Source organism: Sparus aurata, chromosome 7 (assembly GCF_900880675.1).
Source record: "Sparus aurata chromosome 7, fSpaAur1.1, whole genome shotgun sequence".
NCBI classification, from domain to species: domain Eukaryota; kingdom Metazoa; phylum Chordata; class Actinopteri; order Spariformes; family Sparidae; genus Sparus; species Sparus aurata.
In genome coordinates, this window is record NC_044193.1 from 4,438,096 (window position 1) to 4,463,337 (window position 25,242).

Here is a 25,242-nt window from a genome sequence, read left to right on the forward strand (position 1 = left end):
TCTGGAAAGCCATAAAGCATGTTTACTTTCAGTGGAAATAATAAAGCTCACATAGTGGACTGCTTACCTGAATGAGGTTCTTTTGTTAACAGCAAAAGTTGTGTGCTGGGTGCGATCAGCTCAGATGCTGGGGTGAACACAGTGGGGCACAGCGCATATATACAAGACGGGAGGAGAAAGTGAAAGTATGAAAATAGCTGTGTGTGTGTGTGTGTGTGTGTGTGTGAGCACGCGCGGGGGTGCAGTAGCCAAAACTCATACTTGAAGTAAAGATTATCGTATTAATTACTGTGGGAAAGGTGAAAGTCACTCATACCAACAGGACTCATGTGACTTGATATCAACAGCTGGTGGAGGCTAGAATTGAGCCAGATCTCCATGTGAACATGTAGACTTGAGTTCATCCTGTAAACATTCACTGCTTCTTCATATGAAATGCCTCCAGTAAATGTTGAGCATCATTCTTTGATACTGCCTGAGATCAACTTTACATCAAGGACATCGACAACACAGTAACTCCAGACATACTATGTAACCTAGGCTTTTTTGTGTATGTATTTGAGTCAAACCTTTGTGTAAAAGCACAGTTACAATGATAGAGGCACTTTTAAGATTGACTGTATTTTTGTTTTGGGTCAAACTCATTTTCAATGGGAGTGCTACGGGCACTTTTAAGCTAGCATCAAAATCTCTATTTTTAAAACAGTAAGAAGGCTCGACACAAAATGAAACTTTGCTGGTAGTATCACCAGGGTCTCTACACATGAACACGAGCATTGAGAACATTGTTTGTGTACACAGAGTTTACTAAAAAGAAGGTTTTTTTAACAGCTCACATTAGCAGTAGCTTGTTCCGCGCGCCGTCGTCATGGCAGCCCAAACGTACTCAGGGATCGACACGTCTGGGTAGAGTGTATGTGGTTCGGTTGAGCTATGTGTAGAGACCAGTGTTGGTCACATTACTTTTAAATAGTAATTACTTATAGTTTCTAGTTACTTCTCCCAAAAAGTAACTGAGTTAGTTACGGAATTACTCCAATTTAAAAGTAATTAGTTACCAGGAAAAGTAACTCTTGCGTTTCTTTCTTTTCTTCCCCTTTTGAGCTCGGCATTGATATTAATGTACTCTGCATCTATGTATCTAGTAAATGTCTCTCTGCATGGTGGACCGGCACCTGCTCTCCCTGGTATTTAGCCAATGAAGGAGTCTGGGTCAGCTGTTGATAACAGGAGCATGTTCTCAACAACATACCTGCCTGTCACTGCATTCAGTTCAGTCTGTGTCACAAGTTTTAGTGAAGCTGGAGCAGAAACTTCCAGCTGTAGCTGCTCGGACGCTCTGTGTCCTTCTGTGTTAGCGGAGCTCACGTAGCCACACCTGCTGTCATCATCAACAGTGTCAACAACGGAGTTTTTGGCCACTAGTGTTGTAGAAGCGCGTTGCAGTTGAGAGATGCTTCATAAGATTATAGTTGCTTAAAACGGACGTGGACAAAGGAGGTTAAAGTCGTGTCTGTACTTCCACCTTGAAAACATAAACTTTCCCTCTGGACTCGCCATTTCTGTAGCCCACCTCTGCTAGCTTGTGTGTGCGAGGCTGTGTGGTTTGTGTTAAAACTGAACACAGCCTCTGATTGGCTTACGAACTCTCACTCTGCCTTAGAGAGCCAATCATCACCTCTGCGGTCCCTCCTGCCTCACCGGAGAAAAATAAAGCATCCCTGCTGCTCCGGTGGCTGAGAGCCGAGTCGGATGACAACACAGCTTCAATGAGAAACTTCAATTTGTAACGCGCACATTTTGTAGTCGGTAACGCTAACGGCATTGTAACGATGGGAAAAGTAATTCTTAGATTTACTCCGCTTACTGAAAAAATAACGCCGTTAGTAACGCCGTTTACTTAAACGCCGTTACTCCCAACACTGGTAAGACCCTGGTGATAGTACGAGCAAAGTTCATGTTGTGTCGAGCCTTCTTAGTGTTTTAAAAACAGAGATTTTGATGCTAGCTTAAAAAGTGCCTCTTTTATCGTAATAATGCTTTTTACACAAAGGTTTGAACTCATATACATACACAAAACAGCCTAGGTTGCATTTTGGCGAAAGTTTCACTTTAATGCATATTTCAATCCGGCTATTTTAACAAAGATCTCCTGACTTGATATTGATATATGTATCTGAGTGTAAATGCTTGATAGTTCTCTCTCATCTAGTTAAATGAGACCAACATATTTATTCGAAAGGACTAACAACCTATTAAACAAAGAAATGGTATTGAATTACTAATTCTAAAGCTAATTTAGGGTTACAGAAAAGGGTTTCTTTCACTTTCACAGGGAAAATATTGTGAGTAAAGGAATTCAGCCATTTACCAACTATAGCACTCCTCTCATTTCTTGTAAATCAGCTGCTTCACAGACACTAGTATCACTCATATGGGAAACATGTCTCTCAGTCAGGCTGATATTACATCATCTGCCCTCTCTGCAGGGCATTGGTGAGTGTATTAGGGGTAAAAAAACTGGCTGAATTCTTTAGGCTTATATAACGAGCCAAATAGAAACCAAACTTTCAGTAGCTGAACATTAACACTTACTTCAACTCACGGGTGGGAATCATACGTTTACAGCAAACAGCTTGAGTATCGTCTGTTACAACAGCAAGAAAAGAGTTCTGCGTAAGTAGTTTTTAATATTTAAAAAAAAAGCAATGATTTCTCTTTCTGTCAGCCACTCTGAACCATGAATGGCAGAGCTGAGGTCACTTTTCTCTTGTGTTTATCACTGCTGTTGTAGTTTAATGTCACATCTTATCAAACTTCAGTTCTTTATTGGGATATTTTAGGCTCAGAAAAAAATAGCACATGAAATACAGTTAGTCAAAAAATGATTCTCACAGAAATAGTAATACTATCATTTATTTTGAGAAACCAAAAATCGATTCACAGATAAGCTGTAATTAAATGACATAATTATAAATCACCATCAGTAATCAGGGGGACGGAGCCTCTTTCTGGGGGAAAGTTCACTGAAGTCTCGGTCTGGAGGGCTGACGGTCACAGTGTTTTTTTTTTTTCAACACAAACACTCGGTGATTTAAAGTTTTTTGCCTGTGACAGACGCTGTTTTTCAGGCAGAAATGTGAGGAAGAGTTGGTAGGACAGGCAGGAGGATGCGCTTCTCCACGTATCTGCGGTATTTTTTTTCTCATATAAGTTGCCAAAGATAGTTAAAGTTACCACGTTACTTTTGTTTGGTCCTGTAAAGTTGCTTTGTGGGAAATGTCTCTGTATTTAGTTGAGTAAAGGACCTGTGCAGTTATCAGACTGCGTAACCGACACGCTCTCGATACGTGAGTCATTCTATAATAAGGGGTACATGTCATGTCCATAGACTTTATTGAACAATTTATTTATTCATTCACTTCAAGCAATGATCAATTTCACATCAGGGCACATTTCTTTTATTTGATACAAAAAGTCAACAGATCCCACCATTTATTGAGCAAAACATGGTTATACTAAACTGGAATTTGTTTTTTTTTTTTGCTCTAATATGCTAAATATCAGGTTTTGAATTTAGCACATTAAGGGTGTATATTATGGAAACATCTAGTTTATTTATCAAAAAAGAATACTGGTATTTTAACTTTTTGGTTGAAATTAAATGTACCCCTAATTATAGAATGACGTGTGCAGCATGTGACGAAGAGTGGGCAGGACAGACAGGAGGACAGACAAGAGGACGGACCTGACGCACGAACTGAATCTCGACATTAAACGATGAATCCACCTCTAATGGGCACTTTTTTGAACTATTACTCATATTAAGCACGTTGTTAAAGTGGAAGGCCCCTGAAAGGAAGTTATGTTTATGGATTTATAACTCACAAAGGTTCAAGTCGCTCCACTGTCACGTCTCATCAATGTGTGTCTCTCTCTCTCTCTCCCTCTCCCTCTCCCTCCCTCTTCCCCCCCCTCTCCTCCTCCTCTCCCTCCCCCTCTCCCCTCTCCCTCCTCTCTCCCTCCCTCTCCCCCCTCTCTCCTCCTCTCTCCCCTCTCCCTCCCCTCTCTCTCCCTCCCTCTCTCCCCCCTCTCTCTCCTCTCCTCTCTCTCCCTCTCCCTCCCTCCCTCTCTCCCTCTCCCTCCCTCTCTCCCTTTCAATTTCAATTTCAACAAGCTTTATTGGCATGACTGTGGTTCACAATATTGCCAAAGCGTACAGGATTACAGAAAAAAAAAAAAAAAATCTCTCTCCCTTTCTCTCTCTCCCTCCCCCTTCTCCCTCTCCCTCCCTCCCCCTCTCCCTCTCTCCCTCTCCCTCCCCCTCTCTCTCTCCTCTCTCCCTCCCTCTCTCCCTCCTCTCCTCTCCCTCCCTCTCTCCTCCCCTCCCCCCCTCTCCTCCCTCTCCCTCCCCCTCTCTCCTCTCCCTCCCTCTCTCCCTCCCTCTTTTCCTCCGCTCTCGTCCGTCGATCCGGCTTTCCCCTCTCCCTCTCTCTCGCTCTCACTCTCCCTCGCTCTCTCGTCTTCCTACCCCCTCTAGCTCGACTTCCTCCTCTCCCCTCACGTCTCTCCTCTCGTCTCCTCGCCCTCTTCTCTTCCGCTCTCCGTCTCAACTTCTCCCCTCTCTCTCTCGTGCCTCCTCGCCTCTCTTCCCTCTCGTCCTGCTCTCTGCCTGCCTCGCAATGCTCCTCCTCCCGCTCTCTCCCTCTCCTCCCGCCCCTCTCTCCCTCCCTCCATCTCTCCCTCCCTCTTCCTCCCTCTCTCTCTCTCTCGCTCTCTCTCTCTCAGCAGACAGAGAAGCGGCTTTAGGCTCAACACACACACACACACACACACACACACACAACACCGTACTACAAGAAAATGTGTACGGTAGATGGCCATGGCATTTTTATTCCACTGTTTTTTTACATCTCTATGTACAATAGGAATTTATATTTATTCATAAAAAAAAACAACACAGAATAGGTACTTTTTAAAATGAGGCCAAAAGGGCAGTGGTGCAAGCACCCCTTGGGCCTTATGTGTGCACCTGCCTGATCCCCCATTCAAGCTGCAGTGTGAATGGGGCAGGTGACTCTCCCACACTGCAGCACAAACCTGCAGCGTTTGGCCGCACCACCTGATTTGGTCTGAATGTAATCTGATCATATTTCTAACTTTCATTTTCTTATATTTTACTGCAGGATCATCTAGGATCATCATGGATACTCCACATGACTGTAAATCAGTTGAAGAAATTAAAGATGCTCTACAAAACAACAATCAGGCCTTAGCTATTGCAAAGATCCAAGAGTATCTGGACAGGCAGAATAACATTCCACTAAATATTGCCATCACAGGAGAGACCGGCTCTGGTAAATCCACCTTTATTAATGCCTTTAGAGGCATCAAAGACGGGGATGCTGGAGCTGCTCCTACTGGGGTTAGAGAAACCACCAAAAAGCCTACACCATACCCCCATCCAAACTATCCCAATGTTACACTGTGGGAATCTTCCTGGTGTTGGCGGCAGACATTTTCCAGCTGATCAGTACCTGAGCGATGTTGGATTTGAGAAGTTTGACTTCTTCATCATCCTCTCAGACACTCGCTTCAGAGAAAATGATGTGAAACTCGCCCGGGAGGTCCAGAGGATGAAGAAAAAGTTCTACTTTGTTCGCTCAAAGATTGACAACGATTACGAGCTCAGAAACGCAGTCAGAGGAGTTCAGTGAGACCGAGACTAAGGAACAAATCAGGGAAGACTGCATTCAATGTAAGTGACTTACAATTAAGAATAAATGTGAGATTAATAACTAGATTTCCATCATTAAAACCTGACAAGCCCAGTCATCACAGTAAAGAAGTGAGTGAATACATAACTTAATACACATTATTTTCTAGTATATGGATCCATCATCTGGCAAAAAATCTAGCAAAGGTTAGCTGCTGAGACTTAGAAAGACTTTACACATGTATTGATGTGTTGTTGTCATCACCAGTTGAAACTGCATTTCTTTTTATGAGACAATTTACCATATGCCTGCATATACTCAACATTATTTAGGTAAAAAATGAAAATTCTAAACAAAAACATGAAAGACTTTTGAGGTGTCTGGAGGACAACACATTCTGACTTACTTCAGTTTGAATTCAATCATGACCAATTGATTTTCATTGTGTGAATAAAAGTCTAGGAGGTAGCTTCCAACTGTAAGGGGCCAAAGGTAACAGACAATTAAGTGCTTAGCTAAGCTTGACCTGCATGCCAAATAATGAGAGATGCCTAAACGCATGGTCAAACTCCTTTTTGTCTGTTAAGTAATTTGGCAAGGGAACCAATCAGAAGAAGTGGGTGTCCTTCAGAAGAGACTCTTAAAAAAGGCCCTGACAGAAGGAACAGGAAGGTGGCACTTGGAAAAACCTCGTAAGAGCAAAGGCTGAGGTTCTGATGGAGCAAGGACAAGCACTTTGGCATTGTTTTGTCCAGAGATTTGATAATATTAGAACACAGCCGCTTCTGGTCTGGACTCAAGGCGTTAGATTTTGTTCTGATAAAGATTGCTCTATTTCCACCTGGCCTTGCATCCGCAGTATCCTTTATTATCAAACTTCATGCTGACACCTTTGAAGAGGGAAGCCCAGAAACATCACTTTTTTACTTCCAAATCAAGCAGCTCAGGCTCAGTGGCTTAGTGTGGTACAGAAAACATACTTGGAGGAATGTTCAGTCAAAGCAACAGCAACAATAAGTCACCCAATGCAGGCCTCTGACTTTCACAATAAAAGCTGTTATTCGTTTTAAAGTCATTATTAAATATTAAATTCACCCACCTAGAAAAATGAAAGCACATGGGATTACTGCACTGGTGAGAAACAAAATTAGAAGCAAAACAACATCTAAACTGAAATGTGCATATTATTGAGTTAATATAAAAATAAACATACAATCTAAATGGTTTCATCATTTTTAAAACTAATTATCATACCATTTATTCCTTTTGTGACACAGGTCTTCAGGAACAAGGTATTCAGTCTCCACAGGTCTTCCTGGTGTCCAGCTTTGAGCTCCACCTGCATGACTTTAGTCTCTTAACGGAGACACTGGAGAGAGAACTTCCTGAACACAAGAGGAACGCTCTGCTGTTTGCCATGCCCAACATCAGCCAGCAGATCATCAACAAGAAGAAAGAGGCTTTCCAGGCCAAAATAAAGTGGTATGCTTCTCTTTCTGCAGTTGGAGCAGCTGTACCAGTTCCTGGGCTTTCTATTGCTGTTGATGCACCTTTGCTGGCTGGTGTTGTCACACAATATGTATTTGGTTTTGGTCTTGATAGACCATCACTGAAGCGTCTGGCAGAAATCACAGGTGTGCCATTTGATGATTTGATGACTGTCATCATTTCACCACTGGCTGCACGCAAAAATAACCGCTGATCTTATCATCAAGGTGTTAAGTCAGTGTGCAAGCACAGCTGCATTATTGGCAGCAGAGGAAGGGGCCAGATTCATTCCAATAATTGGAATCCCAGTAGCTATGGGCCTGTCTTTCACCGCAACTTACAGTACTTTGAATTTTATACTCACCAAGCTTGCTGATGATGCACAGAGGGTGTTTGAAAAGGCCCTGCAACGTAACACCACGGACTGATATCATAATTGACTGGTTTTAGTTGTACATTTAAGGGTGCTCTGATCAGGATTTTTGGGGCTGATCACTTATCAGTAGAAGTAGTAATGGCTGATACCGATCAAAAATCACAAGGACGTTTTTTCACTTTATTGTCATCTATAGTTATTATTAGTGTAACTTTGCCACCAAAATGTTGAGAAAAAAACCAACAATTTATTTAATACTGATTTAAAGAAAAAGTTAAACTAAATGAAAAGTTAAAACTGTAGAATGAGATTCAGAACAAGTCAATAGGACAGATAAGATAGGAAAGATTATGTGTGTCATTCTCAGTTGTCTCAGTCTTTGTGCCCTGCAGCCACTACACCACTACCTGCTCACTGCTCGACGTCATCTCTTTATAAAAGCAAGGAATCTCTGTCTGTCTGTGTGTGTGTGTGTGTGTGTGTGTGTGTGTGTGTGTGTGTTTCTGTGAGTCAAATATCTCTGCTAGCTTGTAGCTGCTAGCTACACGGCCCACCTCCCGAGGCGACGGACCGGACGCATCGGCATGTCCAAAACCGGACCTAGGGTAAATAATATCCACCACGCTTTTTCGCGAACATTGCCGTCAAGAAACGGTAAAAATGGGCTTTTGTCACGAAAGTGTCCAAACAGCGAGTTTGGTTGTTGAGGAACAGGAAGTTGTGGGAGGGACGTAGGTGGATGATTGACAGGCCAAGACGGTCGGTGTATAGACAACGATATTGAGAGTTGAGAGATTTGTGACATTTAGCGTGTTTGGAGTGTGTAATTAGTGTGTTATGTAGTGTTTGGTGTAGTGTGTTTAGTGTATAGTGGAGTCGGTTTTTTGTTTAATGAGTCAAAACAATGAGGAGAAGCTGAATGTGGAGCAGGCAGTGCAGCTCTTCATTCAGCTGGAAGGAGCTCAGGCAGACCTGAGCACTGCCTGCATTTAAATGTAAATAGTTACATATAACTTCGTAAATGTTTAAAATGTATGCACAATTTAGCAAACAACAATTTATATTTGCATTATAAGTTAAAAAAATGGTTTGTTAAACATATTTGTGGTTTTCACAGTAAAAAAATCTAACTTTTTCTACTCGGATTTTATGTTTTTTTTTGTGATTTTAGTTTCATTGTGTTAATACAGTATGTCAAAATACAAAAATAACTGTACAGTCACACATGTGAGGTTGTGCTGAAAATAATGACACCAAGTAAATAGTTTTTAAGGTGAAATATGATGGCAAAATCAAAAATAGTCAAAAACCTAAATATCCCTGACGCCCCACCTTCAAACACAGCCTCATTTGGCCATCTATGAAAAAGCTTCTTAACCTCCCACTTTTTTATAGGAATACACTTTTCTTACGGGCACTGCACTAGTTTACTTAAATTGTAAACTGAAACAGCAGTCCACTGTTTAAACTCTGTCAGCTGTTGGCTCTGAACTGGGCTCAACTAGATGGCGTCACATTGTCCCCTCGCTCAGGGATGACCGCAAACAATACTTTTCTTTAAAAGACAATCCCAAATCATACATTGAATGGACTACTTCCAGCTACAGTATGTTGATTGCAATAGAGATCATCTTCTCATGTTGTTGCCATAGTTATATCTCTCACCACAGCACTGACTGGCCTCTTAGCAAGAGATCTAACATTACGATTAACATTCCTTGGTACCGGTCCTTCTATGCCCTCAGTCAGTAACATCTTTCTGGTAGGAGCTTGTGAATATATTGATCTGGTTAAACCAAGAAGGCACTAAATATCTGTACTGATATGGGCAGAGGTGGAGCTAGTTAGCTGTTAGCAGCCAGGGAGCAGCAGAGTCCTGCGCTGTGTGTGGTTGTGGCTTTGTAGCACAAACAAACTGTCTCATGTGTTTATCTGACGGTAAATAAATGTTTATCAGCTGATAACGATTGGTGCCCTCCTGATCAGAACACCCTTATGTACATTATAATGAACTGAAACTGGTTGTTCTATCATTCCGTGAGAGAGTTTGCTCATGTCACAGATCTGTGCAAAAATGTATATTCTTTAATTAACAGGTGCATTTTTACTGAATGTTATTGTTCTTATAGCCAAGAGATTTGAAATGGTATTGATCACAGTGTACAAAGTGTGCCTGTATCAGGGGCGGTTCTAGTGGGGACCAACAGGGGCCAGTGCCCCCGTAACTCTGGGGGTCTGGACCCCCTGTGGCCCCCCTGACAGGGAATCTGCATCAATAATACAATGACAGATTTCTTGCACTGATTTTGTTCTGAAGGGAAAGGCAGAAATAAAGTGTCTCAGCAGTTTACTACCCAGTCAAAATTGCTTAAATTGTAAACACAGTTTTGTCTGAATGAGGGATTTGTCCTTTTTTCCGGGTTGTGTGTGCCCCCTAACAGAAAAGCCGACCCCAACCTGGCCCCCCTTATTAAAACTGGTCTAGAACCACTGCTGGTCTGTATGTTGTGTTGAAGACACAAATTTGACCAGAACCTAGAATTTCTTTCAATTCTGTTCAGATTTGTATTCAGAAATATATGATTTACATATGGTTTTTAACTATAAAACATGTTTTGTTATTAACTTTCTTATTCATTAATGATAGTTTGTGTGTGTATTTTAAGAATCATTTAAAGTAAAGATCAAGTATTTGTATTACAGCAGTTACACTTTATCTGAAATATTTTGTCTTCAGCTTTTCTCATTTCTATAATATCTGAAGCTCTTTCAGCATCAGACAGATTTTAGTGCAACTGTTCAGTCACTTTCTGTCCAGTCACAGTCTGTGATGAGCAGATCTACAGTAGTTCTCTAGATGCAGCAGGAAGTAAGTCTTTAAACAATCAAAATCAAGGAAGTTGTTGTTTTTTGTTTTTTTTTATGCCATGTAAAGGACTCGTATCACAAATAAATTCTTGCAAATCATATCTGAAGTAGGTTTAACTGGAGCCCTTGATTGTTTTACTGTTGAATATGAAATTAGGTGTTAAGTTTACAGTTAAATTAAATCTTGACGTCCAAAATGAAATGTCGTGTTGAAAATTAAAACCTGTTTGGCACCTTCAGTCTCTCACCTGTACAGAGTCACACTAAGGTTGAGTCCTCATCAGCGACCAGTGTTTGAGTTTCATTTATTATGTCAGGTTTTATTTTCAATGTCACTTTTTATTTCGATGCCACAATTTTATGTGACAGTTTAGCCCCATAGTAAGACACTGACCCACACTAGTTCTTCCACATGCTTTCTTATTTTCAGGTTCATCAGTCATTAACTGCTTTTATGTTTCATTTCCTCCTGACAATGAAAGAACCAAAGAGTCTTAGACGACCCTCGACTCAGAGAAAGAACCTGAAATGTATCCAGAAGTTCAAAATACAGAAATGACCTCAGAGAGTCCTGCAGGCCTGTTGCTGTCAGCAGTAATTTCACATCCTGTTTCAAACCAGGAACAATTTGACTTAATTAGTCAAAGTGTACGTCACTGACTCCATGAGGTCGTTCAGGAAACACCTTCCCTTCTGAGCAATTTCAGCCAAACTGACCTGAAAGTGTATTAATTGTTATAATTGTGTTTTTCTTTAGGGTGATGTTGTCCACTTCTGCTATAAAACACAGTAGGAGCATGTCAACGTTCATTAAGTCAATCACATTAATGGTGTATAACATTTATTGGTGTATCTCAGTGGCTATTTTGTTAACATAATACTTAATTACAAAGAATTCTCTGTGTCCTAATTTTATCTTGATTGTATTTTCATTTGCTCATTTTGATTGACCAGCAGTTTGATTGCTTAAAATATTAAATTTCCAATTATATGAACTATCTGGATGTTTGTCATTTTTGTCTGATCCAAATTGTTTACACATTATTTTTCTGATAGTTTCAGCACTAATTAAGTGAATGAGTTCCTAGAAGCAGCTCATCAGTGGAAGATTTAGGCTGTGATCCTGTTAACTAACTCAGAATAACAGTGTGCAGCAGAAACAATCAGAGCCAGGTGCATTGTGGGGATTCTTCAGTGTCACGGTGGGTTTGGTCACAGAGAATACGTTCACTGTGCAGCTGAATAAAGCTAAATACAGTCCAAACTGCTCAGAGGAGACATTAATCCTGCTCAGTTCACATACAGGTTACTGAGGACTCAACTTGACGTCTTAATTAACTTGGGTGTAAGTTTTTTCAGCACACAGTGGTCAACAGTAAAGTGAAGAAATTGTAGCTTTTGATATGTGTGTGTGTGCGTGTGTGTGTGTGTGTGTGTGTGTGTGTGCAGTGTTCTAAAAAAAGTGGAAAAAGTGAAAGGCACTCATACCAATAGGACTCATGTGACTTGAGTTAAAGTCACAGAATATCTGATATTTACAGCTGGTGGAGGCTAGAACTGAGCCAGATCTCCATGTGAACATAAAGACTTGAGTTCATCCTGTAAACATTCACTGCTTCTTCATATGAAATGCCTCCAGTAAATGTTGAGCATCATTCTTTGGTACTGCCTGAGATCAACTTTACGTTAAGTACATCAACAACACAGTTACTCAGGACATACAAGAGAGTTGGTGACAAACCTGTCCAACAGAGAGCTGACCTAACCGGAGAAAGATGTTGTTGTTGCCAAAGGACTGAACTTTACAGTAACTACAGAACAGATTCCTGTAAATCAAATCAAATCAAATCAATTTTATTTATATAGCCCAAAATCACAATCACATTGCCTCAGTGGGCTTTACAATCTGTACAGTGAACAACATCCTCTGTCCTTAGACCCTCGATTCGAGTGAGGAAAAACTTCACATGTTGATGGAAAAAAAACCTTTTAACAGGGTAAAAAAAAAAAACGATGGAAGAAACCTCAGGAAGAGCCACAGAGGTGGGATCCCTCTTCCAGGACGGACAGACATGCAATAGATGTTGTGTGTACAGAAAAGAGCAACAATTCACAGTTTACAGGTAAATCGACAGAAGATCTGATACAAGTTATGCAATGTTAGTGGAACCAGGAGACGACCGAGCAGGACGAGGCATCACCAAGTGGAGCCCGAGCCAGACGACCTCCTGTCCACCATGTTGACCTGGAAGAGGGCAGGCCACACAAGATAATTAGTAATAGACAGAGAGAGGCATCAAGATTTACAGAAATAAAGATATGAGGAGATAGTGAAGCAGAGGAGAGCAATGATCCAGGAGAGCCCGGAGTGTGACGATCCAGATCAGTCAGTATTTCAAGGCAGCAGGAGCCCGGAAATGGTGGATGGTCCCAGGGGCCCGTGGTCCATCAGAAGGGAGCCTGAAAGAAAGAGGGAGGAGGAGGAAGAGAAGTAGGAGAGAGAAGAGGAGGGGAGGAGAAAGCTATAGAGAGTGACACAGCTTGCAGCTTGTGGGAACAGAAAACAAAAACAAAGGTTAGAGAAATGCAGTATTTATCAGAATAAACAGATTGTTTTCTCGTCGGCAGCACAGTGTAACTCTAGTAGTATAGGAACTCATTGAGACTGACACCGACCCACTGAAGAAGCTTACAGTTGATATCAGGGCTAATTAAAGGCTAAATCGAAGAAGTGAGTTTTGAGTTTAGATTTAAAGGCGTCAACAGAGCCAGATTGTCTGATGTCAGCTGGGAGGTTATTCCAGAGGAAAGGAGCCCGATAGGAAAAAGCCCTGCAGCCAGCTGACTTCTTTTTGATCCTGGGAACCATCAGGAGCCCTGAATTTTGAGAGCGTAGTGCCCGAGTTGGAATATATGGTTTAATGAGATCTGACATGTACAACGGGGCAAGGCCGTGTACAGTTTTGTATGTCATCAGCAGCACCTTAAAGTCGGATCTTAGATGCACTGGGAGCCAGTGCAGAGATGCTAAGATTGGTGTAATATGATCAAATTTTCTTGTACGTGTTAAGACTCTGGCTGCAGCATTCTGAACCATTTGAAGACTTTTGGTGCTCTCGCGTGGAAGACCTGAAAATAAGGCATTGCAGTAATCAAGCCTAGACGAAATAAAGGCATGAATCAGGATTTCTGCATCCGCGGTGGACAGGAAGGACCTAATTTTAGCTATATTGCGCAGGTGGTAGAAGGCGAAGATCTCCTGTAGTAGATCTCATCACAGCAACAGAGTCAGACATCAGAAACAACAAGCTGGCAGACACAGAGGCAGAACAGCTACGGTTGAAGGTATCAGCTGTTCCTGCTAATGCAAAAGCACGTCCTCCAACCACACTACTGAGGAAAGGAAGGCCCTGCATCACTCAGAAGAGACAGACAAAGAGAGATGCACTGTGGTGCTGAACACAGCAGAGCATCACACCAAAGTCACTGATCTGCCAAGTGATACCAACACCTATGAGACGCTGAGGTGAGATCCTACCTGTAGATACAAAAAGAAGGTTTTAGAATATCTGCACAAACTGGAAAAGGACAAAGTCATTGACAGAACATTATATTACAGACTGAACCCCGGGGAAGCCATCACATGTATCTGTGGACTCCACAAGTTATACAAGGAAGGAGCACCAACTGAGTTTATTTGTTAACAGGAGAAGTTGTGTGTTATGTGCACTGAGCTCAGCTGCTGAACACAGTGGGGTGCATAAATATCAGACGGGAGAAGAAAGTGAAAGTATGAAAATATCTTAACCACAGCTTTAAACCAAGAGGCTAAACAATGAGTGGTTCATCAATAAAAAGTAAAAGTAAAATGTACTGCTGTACTTGTTTAAATCATAAATATGTATTAATTCTGCATTAAAATGCCTCAAACAACAACGTCTTTGTAATACATTGTGTTGAGTTGTGTTCTGACGTTATCAAAAATGTCTCCAAAAAGTGAGTTGCACAAACAGTGAGTTTGTTTGTGTGCTCGTCTATTTACATGTATGTAAATTTACTCAAGTACTTTACTCCACTATGATGTAGTAGATTTTCTACTTTTTTCTACGAAAAAGCAAACAGTAAAGTTAAAGTATTAACCTCACGGAAGATGGTGCCTTTCGTATAAGTTTGTGTGTGTGTGTGTGTGTGTGTGTGTAACACTAGTCTATTTCACACAGAGACTGCATCATGGCTGCAAAGAAGGCCTTTACACCGCCTTTGTTTGTCCACACTGAACCAAACAGCGCCGGTCTGAAGCTGCTCTGGTGTATCATTTCACACAGAATGGTGGTGTTGCAGAACCAAGAGGTGTTACAGCACATCATGACGTTGACATCTGTGTGTTTTTTATTTGTATTCTATTATTATTATTGTTTTATTTTGATAATGCCCCTGATCTGGACCTCTGCCATTATTGTGTATAAACATTACTGAAGCAAAATTCACATAAAGTTCTGAGTCTTTTTATCGCCTTTCGTTTTCAACTTGTGGTTTTATAACAGGAAGCATGTCTGAGTGTTGAGCTGTTGAGCTGCAAAACAGGAAACAGATAACAGAAACACGCAAACAAATTTGTCTCGGCTTCTTTGCATATAAAGTCATTCGAACCTACAAGCTGCAGTCTCTGCATTTCTTTTGAAGACACATTTTCCACAACAGCATCAGGTAAAGTTGCCACTCCGTTTCTACAAAGTATGAACCTAGACTAATTAAAATCATATTGGTCTGACTGTATTTGTAATTCTTTAATGTTCCACTGAGGACAAAAATACACCTAATCAGCTGTATACACGAACTGACAGTATATTGAAATGTGACAAGTCATTTAAGTATATATTTTCCATGCTGTGTTAAACTGTGTTTGACCTTGTCAGTGATATCTCCAAACTTTGCACTGTAAAATTTTTCACTGTAAATTTACAGTAAATTACTGGATACTAGTTGCATTACTTTCACAGTAATTTTACAGCAATTTATTGTGAATATTTCACAGTAATGTACTGTACATGTTTCACAATAATGTACTGTAAATATTTCACAGTAAAATACAATGCATCTACAGCTGTATACTGTAACTTCACAGTTACCATGCCCATGGAATTACTGTGATATAGCAGTATGTAGCTGTGGAATTACAGTATCTTGCTGTATGTAAATTACAGTAATTGCCTGTATTTTTACATTTTTATCGTAAAAGTAATGCAACCAGTAGCCAGTAATTTACTGTAAATTTACAACTTAAATAATACTGTAACATATTGCAAATTTGACTTGTTACCTGTGATTTTACCACACAAACATGCTTTGGATTTGCTAAATTAAAAGTCAAAACAAGAACAAAGAAAACAAAGACAATACTCATTTAAATTTTTTAATAATTATAAAACTATCAAATTCAACAATTTACTAGAGCTGTCTCTGAACATAAACATGAACATGAATTTAAATTTTTAAAGAGCAGATTCAGCTATTAACTGCTGATATATTCATTCCCTGTCTAATGTCAACATTGATACCAGTATTGATGTGTTACATGGCTGGGGTAGTTATGTAATCAGGTTACAGCTCAAAATCATACTTTGGTATCACTAACTGAATCTATGAATCAATCAATCAATATCAAATCAAATCAATATCAAATTGTGATTAATCGATAGCAGGAAATTGGTTACCATACTCAACCCACACGTCAATTTACAACTTTTAAACATATACAGTATAAACAATTCACAACTTATGAACATATACAATATGAACATTCTTACATCAACTACGTAACAATTTCATATTTACATTGACCACTCAAAGTCAACAAGTTTCCTTTGGAGCGTGCTCACGTGTCGATTGATTCCTCCACACTTCTTCTTTGAATTTGAGCCCATCTCAGGGTTAATGCCCAAGAAGCACCTGTAAACAACAAAGCAAAGACAACTTTCAGTTTTACAGATTTAATATTGCATTGTTTATCCAAGGCACATGCAGTGGTGCCCCTTCCTCTTTAACTAAATCCAACCTACACCAAAGAAATTAGTATTGAAAGCCAAGCAAGATTTATACACGCAAGCAAATCAGTCGTGTAGAAATTGAGATACACACGCAAACATTGAAAAACAAACACTTGTAATGAAAATAGTAATGGAAATTCCTGAGACAATAATGCACTAAAGTTGATGAAGTTTACCAAACATGTCCACAGCTCACAGGTTGTGTGCTCTCTTTGCCATGCTATCAAAAGGAGAAAGGTGAGGAGTGCTGGGCTGCTGAATTTGATTCAGATTGACCAAATACAGAGGACAAATTAGAGAATGCTCATGTGGTCCCATCACCACCTGTCTTTCAGTGGACAGCACTAGGCTTCATTATGTTGCCTGAAATCAACAGACATACCCATCTTGCACTATTTTAAAGAAGCGTAATGCTGCACAAGAGAGCAATGCTTATATTTCATTCATTTAAATGTTCAGCAACATTGAATGCTTTTGAAAACTGTGACCCACTCACTGACCATTGTTAGTGGTCTAATTGACTGTCTCTTGCACACCTGACGCCAGAGAACATTGAGCCCTACCTTGCTCGTACAATTTTTAAGTCTCTAAGATTTGGTTTTAACTAGGGATGCCCTGATCATGTTTTTTTTTATCATCTATCACTGATCGCCATCATTAATGAGCCATATCAGTTGATTCAATCTTTTTACTGACAGTTTTTGTATAGTTTCAGCCTTTAAAAAACTCAAAATGCTGCCCAGTGCAAATTTACATTAACAAGTAGCTCAGCTGATGTTAGCAAACAGTCCAGATTGTGAACTTAAATGTACACCCTGCTGAAAATATGACACTGGACATGTCTGGATACACACATTTAACAAATACAATCAATCTATATAGAGATCTGTGAACAAAAGCAGCTTTCCATTGATGTGAGCGTCAATGTGCAAGTAAGTGTGTATGTATGTTAGGTTGACAGTCCGTTTGCTAAAGTCAGCTGGGTGGTAACAGTGGTTTGCAGCATGCTCTGCTAAGAAATGACTCACGTGTCAATTATTTTTGTAATCGGCAACTATAAAATAAATAGATAGCGTAGCGTATTCAACATGGTGCATAAGAGAGGTTTCACTGGTTCCAATGATTTAGAGGTTATTCAGAGCAAATGTTATGTGTCAACATGTGAATGAATGCGATTAAATTTCTGACTATAAGCTTAATTTGATCCAAATGTCATTTGCTAGTTTGATGAGCAATCAGTGGTGGATCAAGTACAATATCAAAAAGAAAACCACTTGATTTTCTCAGATTATTTACACAGTTTTATGTGCTATTTTTATCTCAACAGCCTGCTCCAGGGATCACTGTCCTTGTTTAATCTGCCTCTGAAAAAGAATGGAGAGCAATTAGTGAAAGATCATATACTTTAAGCTGGAAGAGATTAGTAGTCAATCAAATACTCATGCATATCCCTCCCATCGATATGACCACCAAATGAAAGCACATGATTTGATTTACTTCTCTGTGAGGCAAAGCTTCGTGGAGAAAAACGTCTTTGTAATGACTTAATTGCTGCAGCTGGAGGCTAACGTTAGGTTACTTTAGCTTTGACTTTCGCTAATTCGCGGCGAAAACACCGCATATTCTCGGTAATTGTTAAATGTACTCCACTAGGTGGCGCTATAATGGATGCAATTGCGTTTTTGCCAGTAACTTCCACATTTAAATAACACATTCGCAAACCTTATATCCATATGTTCCCTGAATAGAGCTGGGTTTTTTGACGGCTGGATCTAAAGTTATCAAAAGAACTTTGCTCAGTCAAAAAAGGCTGAAATTATTAACCAACAAATTTCTGTAGCTAGCTATAAAAATGTAAACTGTGTGATATTTCAGTCAAGCTAAATGCTATTAACAACACATTTGAGATCCTTGGGTGCCATGACACTGGGAAGGGATGAGCCGAATTTGGTGAATTTTTGCCACTAGGGGGCGCTAAAAATATGGGAAGTTTATATCTCTTGAATGGTTACACTGATTTTTACCAAATTTGGTCGGTATGATGTAGGGCCAATCCTGAGGCCATATCTTGAAGGTGGTCATTACTGGTCAATGTGGGCGTGGCTTAGTACAACAAATCCAAATCGGCACACATTCAGCCTTTTGCACTTCCAGTGCACTTCCCATTACAGCGAATACCACGGCTCAGACGTTGGCCTGTGTCTTCACTTTTGCCTCGAGCCCGTCATCCTTTGGGCCAATGTCCGTGGGCTTTGCGGTGCGTGGGGTCCAGATCGCACGGAGGGGCTTGGCCCCCGTTCATAACTGCTTGCAGTTCTAGTTAGGGGGCCAGGCCCGAGGGAACACGTATGCTATGCAAGGACCAGCGGTGCTAGGAACCCTATTGTTATTGTAAAGATTTTTATTTTTCTCCAGCTAAAAGTGGTGCTGCAGGCTAAACCGTGCAAGGGAGGGCGGTGCAATTTGGAGGGTTGGTCCAGACTCCTGCGAATATCTCAGACACAAAAAACGACATATATCCGCCTGCAGGGGGCGCTATAACCTAGGCCAACGCGTTTTCCCCTATAACTCCCAAACCGTATGTCGCACATTCAAAAACCTTGTATCCCGAGATTCCCTGAATAGAGCTGAATCGATGGCCACGCCCACTTCCGTTCACAAAGTTTTTTTGCAAAATCGCAAAAACTGGAAAACCTACTTTTTCGAACTCCTCCTTGGGAATTTGTCTGACATATGTTTCCTGAATAGAGCTGGGTTTTCTGACGTAGGACACGCCCATTTCTGCTGCACATTTTGTTCGCTAAAGCGCCAAATATGCAAAACCTACTTTTTCAATATCCTCCTTGGGATTTTGTCCCATATGCGTGAAACTTGGCATATACACTCTTAAGCTCGACCTGATCTAAATTTATCAAAAGAATTTTGCTCGGTCAAAAAATAGGCAAATTATTAATGAACAAATTTCTGTCGCTAACTATAAAAATGTAAACTGTTTGATATCTCGGTCAAACTAAATGCTATTGACACAAAATTTTGTGCGCATAAAATACATTCTCTTTGGCTCGGAAAACTGTCAGTCACTGTTTCACAATTAAGTAGCATCAGTGGCGAGGCTAGCCCTGTTTTGGGTGGGCTCAAGCCCATCCAAAACTTGCCTTAGCCCATCCTATCGTTTAGTCCACGAATCGTATATCCTGGGGATCCAGACTGCGACCAAGTGAATCTGGGAGTTAGAATGACAGGTTGCAGGCAAACGTGTGTGAGATGGGAAGGGACTGGCACTGTAAGTGGCTAATGTGTGGAGGGGGAGGGTCCAAAAGTTGTTCCCAGGAGAAGAGTTCACTTTCAGTGAACAATGGCGAGACAAACTCCGTGATTCTACCAGATACGTGTCCGCTGCCTGGCTGAGTTGAGCTGGTTTTTCACTTTAGATAATGTCTTAACTTCCACCAGGTCCGCTGTGCTGCATATCTGCTTCGGATGGCTCCAGCAGATACGCAGGACTTCGGCGGATGCCGGAGCAGGACGCAGCAATTCAGCTAAATTTAGCACCGAGCAGACAGGAAGTCAATCACAGGAACATCCGGTTACTTTTCAAAACACAAACACAAGCTATTCTAGTAATCCTTCAGTCGGGAACACTTTGTGTTGTTGTTTTTATAACACATACCTATAACTGCGGCACTGCAAAACCAGATCGGGGCACTATATTATAGACAGACAGCTGTGGTCAATTGAGCCTTCTCCTCAGTTTACATCAACTAATTTTTGGAGAAAAGTTGATCATTGTTCATCCATAATCATTGATGTTATACATCATAGGTTTAGGAAGATATTAGACTCTCATCCGGTGAAATGGCTGATTTAGTGGGGGGATTGTATGTCACTGGAACTTGTATATACATCATGGTTGGATAATCAAAATTCTTGTTATATATGCTTTTATGAAAAATCTGTCAGCTGCTTCGTGGGGGCTGAGCCCCCCCCAAAGGTCAGATCCTAGAGTCACCCCTGATTGGGGTTACACACATACGCACACACGCGCGCACACACACACACACACACACACACACACACACACACACACACACACACACAGTGAGTGACTCTTCAACACTGCAGCTTTTTTGTCGATTGACCACATTTGATCTAAATGTAGCTAATTGTTTATCTGATCATATTTGTAATTCTTTAATGTTCCACTGGGGACAAAAAATAAACCACATCAACTGTATTTACGAACTGGCATCAAAAGAAAATGTGACAATTAAATTTAAGTATTTATTTTCCATGCTGTGTTATACTGTGTTTAATCTTGGCAGTGATATCTCCAAACTTTGCATTCTATTTATATTTGTGAATAATGGTAAATAATAGTGAACTTTCTTTTACTCATTTCTTACTGCAGTTGTCAAGGATCATCATGGATACTCCACATGACTGTCAATCAGTTGAAGAAATTAAAGAAGCTCTACAAAACAACAATCCAGCCTTAGCTATGGCAAAGATCAAAGAGAAGTTGGACAAGGAAAATAACACTCCACTAAATATTGCCATCACAGGAGAGTCCGGCTCTGGTAAATCCTCCTTTGTTAATGCCTTTAGAGGCATAGACAACAGTGCTGAGGGAGCTGCTCCTACTGGTTGTGTAGAAACCACCTTAGTGGTTACACCATACCCCCATCCAAACTATCCCAATGTTACACTGTGGGATCTTCCAGGTATTGGCAGCCCCAATTTTCTAGCTGATCAGTACCTGGAACTTGTTGAATTTGACAGATTTGACTTCTTCATCATCATCTCAGACACTCGCTTCAGAGAAAATGATGTGAAACTCGCTCAGGAGATCCAGAGGATGAAGAAAAAGTTCTACTTTGTTCGCTCAAAGATTGATGATGTTTTACGAGCTGAGAAACGGAGTCAGAGAGACTTCAGTGAGACCAGGACTAAGGAACGAATCAAGGACAACTGCATTCAATGTAAGTGACTTATGAAATCTTTAACGATAACCGTGAGATTAATAACTGGATCTCTATTATCAAAACCTGACAAGCCCAGTGTCACAGTAAAGAAGTGAGTGCATTTATTATGTTAGTCATTATGTTTATCTGACCTCAATACATATGATTTTCTAGCATATGGATCCGTTATCTGTGAAAAACCAGCAAAAGTTAACTGCTTAGACTTCGACCTTACACACATGTTGTGCACAAACACAATCTCAATGGTTTCATCATTTTATAAAACTAATAATCAAACCATTTATTCCTTTTATGACACAGATCTTCAGAAACAAGGTATTCAGTCTCCACAGGTCTTCCTGGTGTCCAGCTTTGAGCTCCACCTGCATGACTTCAGTCTGTTAATGGAGACACTGGAGAGAGAACTTCCTAAACACAAGAGGAACGCTTTGCTGTTTGCCATGCCCAACATCAGCCCGGTGATCATCAACAAGAAGAAAAAGGCTTTTCATGCCCAAATAAAGTATGTTGCTACTGCTTCTGCAGCTGCAGCAGGAGTACCAGTTCCTGGGCTTTCTATTGCTGTTGATGCAGCTTTGCTGGTTGGTGTTGTCACACAATACGTATTTGGTTTTGGTCTTGATAGACCATCACTGAAGCGTCTGTCTGAAAGCTCAAATGTGCCATTCAATGATTTAAAGGGTGTCATCATTTCACCCCTGGCTGCGACCAGAATAACCGCTGATGTTATCCTCAAGGTGTTATTTCAGTGTGCAAGCATGGCTGCATTAATGGCAGCAGAGGAAGGGGTCAGATTCATTCCAATAATTGGAATCCCATTAGCAATGGCCCTGTCTTTTAAGATAACTTCCAGTACTTTGAATTTTATACTCAACAAGCTTGCTGATGATGCAGAGAGGGTGTTTGGGAAGGTCCTGGACTGTAACACCACAGAGTGATATTATAATAGACTGGTTTTAGTTGTACATTTCAGGGTCCATTCAGGATTTTGGGGCTGATCACTGATCAGTAGAAGCAGTAATGGCTGATACCGATCACCAATCAATATGATGTTTCTTCACTTTATTTTCATCTGTAGTTGTTAGTTATTAGTGGTGTTAAATACTGATTTAAAGAAAAGAGTTCAACCAAATGAAAAGTTATAACTGTAGAAGGAGAATCAGAATCAGAATCCCGCTGCCTCAGCAGAGAGGCAGCAGGATGAGTAAATGTCTCTGAGGGAAGGGAGGGGGCATCCGATGATCCTCTGCACTGTCTTGACCATTCTCTGTAGCCTCTTCCTATCTGCCTCGGTGCAGTGGGGGAACCACACCATGATGCAGTAAGTGTGGTTCTCCCACTGCACCGAGAATCAAGAACAAGTCAATAGGACAGATAAAATAGGAAAGAATCTGTGTGTCATTCTCAGTTGTGTCAGTCTTTGTGCCCTGCAGCCACTACACCACTACCTGCTCACTGCTCCACGTCATTTAATTACTGTAAACTGAAACAGCAGTCCACTGTTTAAACTCTGTCAGCTGTTGGCTCTGAACTGGGCTCAACCAGACGGCGTCACATCGTCCCCTCACTCAGGGGTGACAGAAAATGATACTTTTCTTGAAAAGACAATCCCAAATCATACATTGAATGGGCTGCTTCCAACTACAGTATGTTGATTACAAAAGAGATCATCTTCTCATGTTGTTGCCATAGTTACCTCTCTCTCCACAGCACTGACTGGCCTCATAGTGTGACACCTAACATTACTATAAACGTTCCTTGGTACCGGTCCTTCTATGCCCTCAGTCAGTAACAGCTTTCTGGTAGAAGCCTGTGAATATATTGCTGGTTAAACCAAGAAGGCACTAAATATCTGTACTGATATGGGCAGAGGTGGAGCTAGTTAGCTGTTAGCAGCCAGGGAGCAGCAGAGTCCTGCGCTGTGTGTGGTTGTGGCTTTGTAGCACAAACAAACTGTCTCATCTGTTTATCTGACGGTAAATGAACATTTATCAGCTGATAACGATTGTTGCCCTCCTGATCAGAACACCCTTATGTACATTATATGAACTGAAACTGGTTGTTCTATCATTCCGTGAGAGAGTTTGCTCATGTCACAGATCTGTGCAAAAATGTGTATTCTTTAATTAGCAGGTGTGTTTTTACTGAATGTTATTATTGTTCTAGCTTTTTGAAATGGTATTGATCACAGTGTACAAAGTGCCTGTATGTTGTGTTGAAGATACAAATTTGACCCCAACCTAGAATTTCTTTAAATTCAATTCAGAAATATAGGATTTACAAACATGTTTTATTATTAACTTTCATATTCATTAATGATATTTTGTGTGTGTATTCTATGAATCATATAAAGTTAAGATTAAGTATTTGTATCACAGCAGTTACGCTTTATATAAAACATTTTCTCATTTCTATAATATCTGAGGCTCTTTCAGCAACAGACAGATTTTAATGCATCTGTTCAGTTACTTTCTGTCCAGTCACAGTCTGTGATGAGCAGATCAACAGCAGTTTTCTAAAAGCAACAGGAACTAAGTCTTTAAACAATCAAAATCAAGGAAGTTGTAAAAGAGTCGTATCACAAGTGAATTCTTGTAAATCATGTCTGAAGTGGGTTCAACTGGAGCCCTTAATTGTTTTACTGTTGAATATAAAGTTACAATTGCATTAATCCAAAATATTTCCAAAGTGAAATGTGGTGTTGAAAATTAAAACCTGTTTGGCACCTTCAGTAGCTCACCTGTGCAGAGGCACACTAAGGTCGAGTCCTCAGCAGCGACCAGTGTTTGAGTTTCATTTATTATGTCAGGTTTTATTTTCATGAAACAAGTTTATGTGCTCTTGTGTTTATTTTCCTCCTGACAATGAAAGAACCTACGAGTCTTAGACGACCCTCGACTCAGAGAGAGAACCTGAAATGTATCCAGAAGTTCAAAATACAGAAATTATGTCAGAGAGTCTTGTAGGTCTGTTGCTGTCAGCAATAATTCCACATCCTGTTTCAAACCAGGAACAATTTGACTTAATTAGTCAAAGTGTACGTCACTGACTGCATGAGGTCGTTCAGGAAACACCTTCCCTTCTGAGGAATTTCAGCCAAACTGACCTGAAAGTGTATTGATTTTCATAATTTTGTGTTTCTTTTTTGTTTTGGGTGATGTGGTCCACATTGGGAGTGGGAGCATGTTAACATTCAAGTCTATCAAATTATTGGTGTATAAAATGTATTGGTCTATTTCAGTGGCTATTTTGTTAACGAAATATTGATTGTATTTTCATTTGCTCATTTTGATTGACCTGCAGTTTCTTTGCTTAAAATATAACATTTCCAATTATATGAACTATCTGGATATTTGTCATTTCTGTCTGATCCAAATTGTTTACACATTATTTTTCTGATAGTTTCAGCACTAATTAAGTGAATGAGTTCCTAGAAGCAGCTCATCAGTGGAAGATTCAGGCTGTGATCCTGTTAACTAACTCAGAATAACAGTGTGCAGCAGAAACAATCTGAGCCAGGTGCATTGTGGGGATTCTTCAGTGTCACGGTGGGTTTGGTCACAGAGAATACGTTCACTGTGCAGCTGAATAAAGCTAAATACAGTCCAAACTGCTCAGAGGAGACATTAATCCTGCACAGTTCACATACAGGTTACTGAGGACTCAACTTGATGTCTTAATTAACACACACACATCAAGCCAACATGCAACTCAACCTAAACACACACGATTATTTAAGTGTCCAGTAACTTTATTATTTTCAG

General features: G+C 40.5%; 1 protein-coding gene and 1 pseudogene across 1 annotated transcript; both read left to right on the forward strand.

Annotated features, from left to right (window-relative positions):
- Window positions 1–2,625: 2,625 nt before the first annotated feature.
- LOC115585836 (T-cell-specific guanine nucleotide triphosphate-binding protein 1-like) lies at window positions 2,626–13,784 on the forward strand (annotated as a pseudogene).
- A 1,258-nt stretch (window positions 13,785–15,042) lies between these two features.
- Window positions 15,043–24,819, forward strand: LOC115585833 (interferon-inducible GTPase 5-like). The gene is made up of 3 exons (XM_030424491.1): window positions 15,043–15,156; window positions 20,905–21,475; window positions 21,779–24,819. The coding sequence occupies exons 2-3, from the start codon at window positions 20,920–20,922 to the stop codon at window positions 22,414–22,416; spliced, it is 1,194 nt and encodes a 397-aa protein (XP_030280351.1). The 5' UTR covers window positions 15,043–15,156; window positions 20,905–20,919; the 3' UTR covers window positions 22,417–24,819.
- Window positions 24,820–25,242: the final 423 nt, after the last annotated feature.